This window comes from Leptinotarsa decemlineata, unplaced genomic scaffold (assembly GCF_025532065.1).
Source record: "Leptinotarsa decemlineata unplaced genomic scaffold, Ldec_3_MD MMD2_tig00000035_RagTag_RagTag, whole genome shotgun sequence".
Classification (NCBI taxonomy): domain Eukaryota; kingdom Metazoa; phylum Arthropoda; class Insecta; order Coleoptera; family Chrysomelidae; genus Leptinotarsa; species Leptinotarsa decemlineata.
This window is the reverse complement of record NW_027412540.1, coordinates 24,825,990-24,836,343: the sequence shown is the minus strand read 5'-3', so window position 1 is coordinate 24,836,343 and position 10,354 is coordinate 24,825,990. Positions and strand designations below refer to the sequence as shown.

Genomic DNA, 10,354 nt, shown 5'->3' with positions numbered 1-10,354 from the left:
TGCCTGGTTAATTTTTTCAGGCTGTTTCGGCAGCGCTTTGCTTCAATTTGGACTCGTAGAGAAAAATTGGTTGAAAATCGCTCAACAACATCATGTGGTAATACACTGAAGAGGCTAAAAATTAAAGTTGAAAAAATGAACAGCACCAATGTATAGCGTATAAAATTCTCTATCTATCAATATATACCATGACAAAGTATAATGAATATATATTGAGATACGGACGATTTTAAATCAACCTAATACTTTTCGTGAGCAAATGAGATTTGTGCAACACTCAAAATTACTGTGAAAAAACTTGGCATCCTGGGAAAGCTTTTGATGTGGTTCTGTGTGATTGAGCATGTTTATCAATCAAATCTTTAAAAAAGATGTACCTTAGAAGTGTAACAAGTAGAATATACTTCCATTATCAGTCCTTATTAATGGAAAAATTCATTATTAAAGTGTTTTAGCATCACGTGTGCTCGTGAGATTCTCGTAATAATATTGTTGATGTGGTGGAGTTTCAAGAAAATTGATGTTATATTAATTCTGACTGAACACGTTCTTCTATGAATGTATAAACGCTTGAGGAATATTTTTGCTCAACATATAAATCAATAATACATTTTCAATGTCTGTTGTTAGTAAAATATATTATAAAAAAATTACTTATTTGATATGAATTGAATTTTTCTGCTTAACCTATTAGTAATGTATGCCGGATAGTATAAATTCAGCACCAATTTGGCTTCTCTGATCATATGCTCAACATTTTGTAGAAAATCCCTGAAAATTAAAAAACAATGAATTGAAGATGAACGAGATACAGTGCGACCAACTCACTTTAAATTACTGCAGTTTTTGGGATTCCCATTTTGAAGACAGTGAAGTATGGCCAACGCAGCTTCATAAAGTTTGGTGCCGATACCCCGTGAATTGTCTCCTCGTCTAGCTTTTTCATTTTCCAACCATAAGTGAAAATATTTAAACATATTTTCAGCATCACCTGAAATCAATTATATCATTTCATTTAGAATAAGACCCAGATACGTGAGTAAGATATAGATTCATTTTCCTAAGTGTTTTGCTTTGAATCACAGAATACATATATAGAATACAGAATTGTGTGTTGCTTATAACATATAGACTTTTATATGGTCTACAACTATTTACATTAATACTTATATTATTTATGGATGTTTATCAATACTATTAAACTGTTTGTGTTATTGTTTTGTTTATATTATTTTGACTGATTGTTATAATATGGTTGGTTACATGTACTTATTTACATTTATATGTTTTTTATATTTACTTTTGGACTTGACATTTTCTTTGTTTATTGTGCATAGATTTCTTTCAACTGTAAATATTATTATTATTATTATTCATCATTAAAGCTTTATTCAGAGGTATAATACTACAAAACTTATCAGACTAGTAAACAAAAGAAATAAATATGAATTCTTTGAACATCATCAAAAAATAAAACAATGTAAAATACATTCATTTACAATTTTGGAAATTTTATTATAATAATACAAATAACACAAAATACAAATAAAAATAATAACATATAAATGACATAGGCAGGGTACGGCTATAGTTGCTTTTAAACTCAACTCCAACCTCTAAGGCTAGGAGTACAATTACTTTTTTTCTCAAGCTTGTACAAAGATTAATGAAGAAAGAAGTTATGTGAAAAATGAAATATATAAAGTTGGGTTAACTTAGGTAGGTTTCGAAATACATTCATTTTCAAAAGTGGTGTTCTAAAAATTTACTCAAAAAATAAAAGCAATTGGAATTAATTAGTTGAATAATAGTTCTTTGAATATATCAAAATTGTTATCACCAAGAATACATGTAGCACAGATACAAAAAATAAAGACTTGGTAAAGATGAGAGTTTTGATAGAGAAGAATATTCAGAGGAATCGGGCAAATTATGGATATGTAGTTTGTTAGTACCTCGTCCACAAGATGGAGTGACATTTTGTTGTTTCGCTCCAACTTAGGAAGAGGAATGAAATACTCTGAAAGAATTCCGATTTTCAATTGTGGAATATCATTGACTTTAGATCGATGATGGTCACTATTTTGCACTGACGAGTGACTAATGTGCCCGAAACCGGTCTGCAAGTGTGCCCGTTTCCAAAATTGAAGGTCGACTCTTTCAGTTAGTTGTCTTGCCAATTGCATATGCATGAAATTTTCTGTGAAAATTCCTGCACTGACGCCTGTCGGCTATAATCCAACGCCCTTCGTGGTATTAACCAGGAGAGTAGTTGTTTTCTGATAGGCGTCAGTCCATTCAACCTACTGTGTAGGTATATTCAACGTTTGTTTGAAGGTGATTGACAATGTTTCATGATGAATTTCACTAGTGCGGACTTCCATTGTCTACTATATAAAATGATTTGAAATCCCTGAAACAACTAAAAAAGAAGAATTGAAAATGAATAGCTGAAAATAACAATTATATTAACCAAAATAAACCTGATATAAAATAATAGTGAAATAAAATACAAGTAAAAATAGAACAATTGAATAAATAAAAATAAAGAAATGAAAAAAATGAAAAAAAAGAAAATAAAAAGTGGAGAGATTCCAAGTCACGTTAGTTCACGACGTTTCGGTTGTTAGTATCTACAATCGTCTTCGGGTGATGACTGGACTGATTCCTCCGAGAGATGACTATTTATAGGTCGTTCGAGTACTTGACTTATCCCCGCTTTCCATTTTCCGCTTCACTGGTTTCGTGGGAGATGACCGTTTTGGCTGGAGTTGGCCATTTTTCGATTGATGATGGGTTTCCATATGTTGCGTATTGCTACGCTGGCTTGGCTGAATACGTTGTTGGACAACATGTATGCGGCTTCCTTGAATTTTCTCCTAAACCAATGTTCCTCTCTGTGCAAGATCTCAGCTTGGGACCACTCGATGTTGTGTTGATGGGTCCAAACATGGTCTGCTATTCCTGATTTGCTGGTTTCCCCTCGCTGTGTGTGTTTCTTGTGCTCGGCAATGCGAACTTTCAATGGCCTCTTAGTTTCACCAATATAGGATTTTCCGCACTCACTGGGTATCCGGTAAATGCAATTCTTGGAATCGCAGTCCGCGTTTGGTGGCTTGGTTTTCGTGAGGCTGCTACGGATAGTGTTACCGGATCTGAAGCAGGTTCTGATGTTGTACTTGGAACCAATTGCAAGCACTGGTTGTGACAGCTTCTCTTCCTTGCGAGGCTCCTGCTGTCTTCTAGCCAAAGTCTTTTCTACCATCGCTTTGGAGTAGCCATTCCGTTGGAAGATCATTTTTGATGATGTCTAGTTCCTTCTCGGTATATTCAAGACTGGCGTGAACGTTTAAAGTTAATTTCTATTTAGATTAGAGAAGAATAAGATTACTTAAATGATTTGTGTATGACTATTGCGACAAAGAAATCCCTAAAGGAACGGGCAAAACTGAAAATGTTGGACATATTATCATGAAAGTGACACTCAAAATCATAGAAAAGTAAATGACTCGGTGGAAATGATTGATTTTTCATTGTTGGTGACTTGAAGGGTGCAAACTAAAATTTGCTCAGGGAGAATATGCCTAACTTGCCGAATACTACGCCAATCCTGGAGACACATTTATTTGATTTTGTATAATTTGGTATTATTTATGATGATAAAGTCTGATACCAACACTTGGTTCCTCGCCACTATAGTAGAAGTATCGAACAATATCCGAATACTCATACCTAGAGTTTTATAGAGAGATATATAGGAAAATCCTAGGTATCCTTGTTTCTTTTGTTCAGATTTATTTCTATGGGTCGATTGAAAACCTTTAAACTTTTACAAACTAAGGTTCTTAATTTTTGTGACAGAATGCTTCTGGTGAAGATATAAAAGCCAGGTAACGAGCAATTTTTCTGTCTTTGATCATTATTTTGAAAATTGTTTTGGACAGGTTTAAAATAAAAAGTTACCATGAGAAACTACGAACTGCCGAAAAATTAAAAACGTTAGATGTGGTTGATAATCTGAAGTTTCGGCTTTGATTGTGAAGCACAGGTAGTGACTAGCTTCGAAAGTTTAGTAATTTGATGCCGGGGTCTCAATCTGCCTACTGCGGACAGTGGGTCCACAGTCGACGATATGAAGACTGTTCCATTTGTGTGCAGCACATGCTCACATGTAAAATCAAATAATTTTGATCCAAAAACGTTTTTCATTGTCCATTATACTCACCAGATTCTACGTGATAGCTATACAATCTGTAGTAGACTTCTTCAAAATCTTTGTGATGTTTGTATAGAATTTTTTCTCTTATTTTCAAACTTTTTATCAAAAGTTCTAATTGATTCACGTCGTCATCTGAAAGATTGTAATGTTAGAGTTGTGTGAACTAAAGAATTATAAACAAAACTTACTCTCCAAATATTTCTGAGCTTCATCGTTTATCCTTCGAAAAGGTTTCAATGAATATTTATCTCCACAATTAACACAAAAACTAAGAGTTTGGTTTGGCATTTCCGGAACCAGTCCTTTACATTTTGGGCATAAGTAACTATCTAGCATTTCCTGAAATCATTCGGAGAACTAGGTATGAAATTAAATGTCTTCAAGCCGAGTTCATAATACACACAATAATTAATGTTTGTGAATTCCTCAACGGAATTATCATAATATGGTTTGGAAAATATTTTTAATCATTTTCTATTCAGTATAATTTTATTATATTTTCATTATTAATATTCGTTCCTCTCATCGAACATATTTATTTCCATTTAACTTATAATATTAGCTCATAATAATAATAAATGTATAAAATTAGTGTTCATTGCCCAATAGTTTTTCATTTATAGAGCAAAAATCAACAATTTAATTATACAAATTATAGCACTATTTCATTTCAACACAAAAGGACATCAATTTCACATAAAAAAATTAAATTAAATGAACTATAAACCATCAATAATTATCTATAATTCACTGGTGATTTTAACAATAAATTGGTATGAGCTCTTTTGCACAAAAAAGTGGTGTTATTTCTAGAAGTTGATACTAGTACAAGAAAATCTTTCAGAGAAAGTAATTCCGAGGAATCAATTCTAGGGATTAAAAAAGATCATTATTACAAGTAAGTTGATAGTCAACATGGACACCTTAATCTTTGATAGTGTTAGTTCTATCTAAGATAATCTCATCGATACTGTATGTGAATTGTATTGTATTGAATTTTCTGATAAATTATACAATTTTTTGCACTTGGAAATATTTAAATTGGGACAGTTTGTGTGGCACCAATCATTTGAAGTGTTCAACTGCTGTTGCAATCTAGTAGTCATCTATATCGGTAACAGAGGTGAATAACTTTAAATCATCTGCAAACATTGATCTATTGCAGTATAATGTGCTGCATACATCATTTGTGAATAGTAAAAACGTACTGGCCCAAGATCAGATCCATGAGGAACTCCAGTAGTGGCAAAATAAATATTTGAAGAGAAACCATTAAAGTAGCTGAGGCAGAATTACTGTCCACATATATTGGTAATAGTACTGGACTAGTAAAATGTTTAGCCACAAACTTACCACTTCTTTAGCAGAGTCGCTACATATTACGCATTTACATTCGAAATGATATAAACTTCGACAAGCAATCTGTCTCTGTTCCCTGTTCATTCCACGATAATCGATGCCGTAACAGTTGAATATTTCCTCGTTTTCTAATATATCTTCTAGCGCTTTCACCACCACTGTATCACAGATGAAACTGAAAATGATATTTTTAATTGAAGTAAGTTCTTACATGCTACATGAACTTACAAATTTGTAACATTTGGTCGACACGAATGATTCATAATGCTAACAGACGGAAACATCCCGCAAGCAATTGTGATGAGAATATCAGGAAACAGGAGGTCTGTCGATGAATAGGTCCAGTGCTCTATAATACTAGAATTGCAGGACAGTTGTGCAATGTGTTTGGTGATAAGGCCTCCGATATACTTGACTAGAATGCCAAGGTCGTTTTTTGGGCAGTTTTTCTGTTGCAGAAACCACACAAAAAAATCTGTATATTTTTTAAGGTAAGTCACTACTATGGCTGACATCTGAAAATGAAAATAATTAATCACCTGAAAAAAGCACACTGCAGAGTTACTTCTCACCAAGATATATGGCGCTGCATTTTTACTTTTATAAATATTCGAAACTAGCCTGTTGAAATAAGCGTAATTATCATTTTTGTCGCCAAAGTGCTCCAAATCTTCTCGATAGTCTCCTTTAATATTTCGAAAGCCAGATTTTACCCCTTTCAGTACAGCCTTGAATGCAGGAAATGCAATTCCCAAATCGTACCAGATATTTGCTTGCATTCCTTCGCACTCCCATTTATGGCATTCATTCCAAGAAGCTGTCCGGCATTTTTCATTGCAGTACACACATAAAGTACAACATTCGCATCTGAAATTATACATCGATATGAGAAATGTTAACCATAGTGTATATTTATTTTGATATACATTAATATAACAGCATACAGGAATATAAATGTTATAAGCGACACCTGAGCAAGTTCATGTGTGTTCTACCTTCACGATGCTCTAAATCTAATGTTATAAGATATGAGACTATAAATGATTTAAGAAAATATGCCAATCAATTACGATCTTTTCAAAACCTTTTTAAATGATTCCAAAGAAGAATTTTATGACATTTGTCTATATGCAATTGTAATAAGTTTATATTTTATATCACACCAACATAACTTTGAACATCTTCAGGTCATCAACTCAAAGAAAAATGTAGTCAAACAAAAATTCTGAATATTTTATTACTGATACTTACGGTATACTACTTATAATGTCTTTAAGACAATTGTAACATTTGAAAGAATAAAATTCTTTGTTTTCTTTGAAAACAGGTGCGAATATAAAAGCCTTCTCAATAAATAAAACATCCCCTTTCCTTATATTTTTCCCAGCAATCACATGCCTCCCTCTGGTTTTGTCGTACCTGAAAACAATAATAATACTTTTATTGCACAACGATCATCACAGGACACAGCAAACGTCAGGTACAGGTTTAAAAAAGCAAGTTAAAATGTATTTACAATGTCTATGAATTGGAGGGGAAGGAAATATTTAAATATTGATGTACAATACATATCTTAAAATGTTAAAACAGTATTCTAATACAAAGACAAGAATTTAAGTATACAGCTGAATTTAAAAATCTGAGAAACACAATTGAAAGAGTATCTAAAACTAATACACGTTATTACATCCAACAATTAAAAGAATAATAGCGTTTCTGCTTCAAGTAACTTATGAAAGAACTAACGAACCTCTTCAGGCCTTTGATATCTTTCAGTACTTGAGGAAGTGAGGTGTATGCTTTGATTGCTTGGTAGTGTGTGCCTTTCTCATAATAAGTTGATTTATGGTAAGGGACAGATAGCTCATTTTGGTGTCTAGTGTGGAGGTTCATATTAGTAGAATATTCATCAGCATTTGTAGGAAACAGATGGAGATATTTCTTTACAAAGTTGACAAGGCCTAGGAAATACAGTGAAGGCACTGTCAAGATGTCAAGTTCAGAAAAGTATGTCCTACATGAAGTATTACGACTTAATCCTAGTATACATCTCATAATTTTCTTTTGTGTTATGAATATTCTTTGTGAGCTTGATGAAGAGCCCCAAAATATAATCCCACAGGAAATAATTGAATGAACATGAGCATAGAAATATGTTCGCAAACAGCTGACTGATAATTGGTCCCGTAGATATCGTATAACTCCACAGATGGAGTTCATCCTACTATTCAAGATGTTTGTGATGTACTGATTGATTTGTAGATGTATAGTCTAGTGTACTCACCCCATTTTTATTTTGGAAGAGGCAAAAGCAAAATTGGCATTTTCACCTTCGTCGAATTCTGGAAGATCGTTTGAACTGTCCCTGTTCAGTTCTATACCTTTACATCCAATTTTTGCTTTCTTCATTTGATTCAATTTCTCTAAATGTTTATCTGAAATGATTGTGAAGGTTTTTATGAAACATGAAAAGTTATTTACCCACCTCTATCATCTACGAGGGTTATCGAAAGGAATCTATTTGTTTCTATTATACACTTTTCAAAATCTTCCTTCTGACCAGTTTCAAAATAACATTCAGCTTTTCTAAAATATATCTTGGGTTTGAGATCAACCGGATAATCAGTGTTGAAACATAGTTCTATATCTTTTAGGCAGTTCTAAAAATTAAAACAAACATACATTATACTTTGTAATGATTGAGGCAACATAGTTTCTTTTCCATATATTTCACCTGATTTATTGCATAAATGAACATAAAGAATATAATTAACTTCAACATTTATCAATGGTGCTAGATTTTCTGAGACATGTTACTTGATTTTTGGAATTTCCTTGCGAAAACAGCAACAGAAATATGAAACTTTGATTTTTCACTCTACCTCATACTCTTTCATTTCAAAAGATACAGCAGATCTGTTTGCTAAAGCAAGTCCATACTCTCTGCTTCCAGGCGTGGCACAACATAAGCTTTTTGTGTAATACTCCAAACTTTTAAGCAGATCTTTGCGGGCATAACATTTGTTTCCTTCTTTTCTGTAGAATAAAGATAAACGATCATCCTTCTTCACCTTGTTTTTGAATTGAATTTCTAGCCAAGAATCAACTGGAGATCTAAAAATAAAACTCATATTTGTATCAAGTTTGATAATTTTTTCCAATTTTCTCTTACAGATCTAAACTATAAAATTTCGAAAATACTTCGAATATATTTCCATCGATTTTCGTGAATTTTTCGGTGTAATAGGCTAGTAAACAATCCATCGTTTAGTATTTGTACCTAAAAAAAAAACAAATATGATTAATGGGAACAGGTACATATAGGTTATATTAGTTTCAAACGATTATGGTGAAAAAACATTAATGAAAATGAATGAATGTGATGTAATTACCTTTACGAACCTTCATAAATGATAAATTTCAGGGAAGAACCATTAGATAGATACATAAATTGATGAATTCGATAAACTAGGTTATACGTCAACAAAATGACAGCAGCTGCAGTCAGTGAGACAGTTGTCAATGGAAGAGAACGATAGAACTAATAACTGTAGGTACGTTTGAACTAAAATGGTAGTTCTTGTTTTATATTTTATGAATAATTTTTTGAGTAATATCTTTGTATATACTATATAGAATGGTAATATGCCAGGAAAAATATATTTTATGGAATATGATTTTTATTGAACAGGTAGTGAAAATATGATTTATTTTCCAAAATCTAAACCTATGCTAACTAGGAAACGAAATTTTATCTATACAATAGATATTCTTAAAATACCACCTCACGAATCTCCTAATTTACATTTATCATTTTTCTATAATTTTTGCCGAATGATAAATATTGTTACGACATCCAGTATCACACTTAAGCAAATTGTTGAATTTATTCTATAGTATTGACGAATAAAAATTTGAAATCACTAGAGAGTCAGTTACTTTAATAATACTACTCAACTACTCAGTTATTTCACTAGTTTGCTTCTACCTGGATGACTAATGGTTATTTGCTCTTCGATTGATCACTAAGTAGGTTACCAAGTAGTCTATCCATAATGTAATTCATAAAACGTACACAGAATCATACCCCGTTGGAACCCGTGTCCGCGATTATATTCAATCTTTTTCATCGGTCACTTTTTATTTGTATTTTCTGATAAATACATTGATTTTGCTAGGCTCTCTCTGATTTTCCCGCTGTCTGCATGGTGTTACTATGTACGGTTCGCTTTGTAACGGCAGGCGTTTAAAAAATATTCCTGCCGTGTGAATATTACTCGTTAAGTAAGAGCAAACTTCTCGGTTCTTGACTAATTGACTGAACATGTCTAAAAACACTATAGGAAACTATAAAATGCTTCACAGAAAAAAAGTAATATATAAACAAAAAACTTTTTTTTAAAGTAAAAATTTTCGGAAAAATATTTATGTAGATTGTGCTTGTCGTTGAGCTCCGATTTCTGTCTTGTATTATTAGTTCAAAGGGTAAGGGAGCCAGGCTCCAACCTGATTGAAATCAAGACGATGTGCAGGTCTGTCTTGTATTGTCAATGAAATACTTCTAGTGCATTTAATAAAGTTGTAAAACTGCTGAAAAGTATTCTGTGTTCTTACAATTCTTTAAAATTCGGCCTCGTTAGTTTTTATTCCTGTAACTATGTTCCTGAATTACCTCCAAACAACCCCCCTTTAGTACATAAATCAAAAATATATAAACCATAATGATTCTCAATATTATTTTTCAGTTCCTCACTGAAATGTTTCCCCGCAAATCTA

General features: G+C 32.5%; 1 protein-coding gene across 2 annotated transcripts; it reads right to left on the bottom strand.

Moving 5' to 3' along the window:
• Window positions 1-619: 619 nt before the first annotated feature.
• On the bottom strand, window positions 620-9,125 carry LOC111508942 (SET and MYND domain-containing protein 4). 2 transcript variants are annotated; one of them, XM_023164591.2, is made up of 13 exons: window positions 8,971-9,125; window positions 8,751-8,858; window positions 8,461-8,692; window positions 8,064-8,238; window positions 7,863-8,013; window positions 6,830-6,997; window positions 6,151-6,445; window positions 5,807-6,093; window positions 5,573-5,753; window positions 4,408-4,558; window positions 4,226-4,351; window positions 829-991; window positions 620-771 (listed from the first exon to the last, which is right to left on the bottom strand). In XM_023164591.2, exons 2-13 carry the CDS (start codon window positions 8,840-8,842, stop codon window positions 651-653), a joined length of 2,142 nt encoding a protein of 713 aa, XP_023020359.2. In that variant the 5' UTR covers window positions 8,843-8,858; window positions 8,971-9,125; the 3' UTR covers window positions 620-650. The 2 variants fall into 2 exon arrangements, with proteins under 2 accessions (XP_023020359.2, XP_074028199.1); XM_074172098.1 differs by having other exon boundaries at window positions 8,981-9,115.
• Between the last annotated feature and the right edge of the window lie 1,229 nt (window positions 9,126-10,354).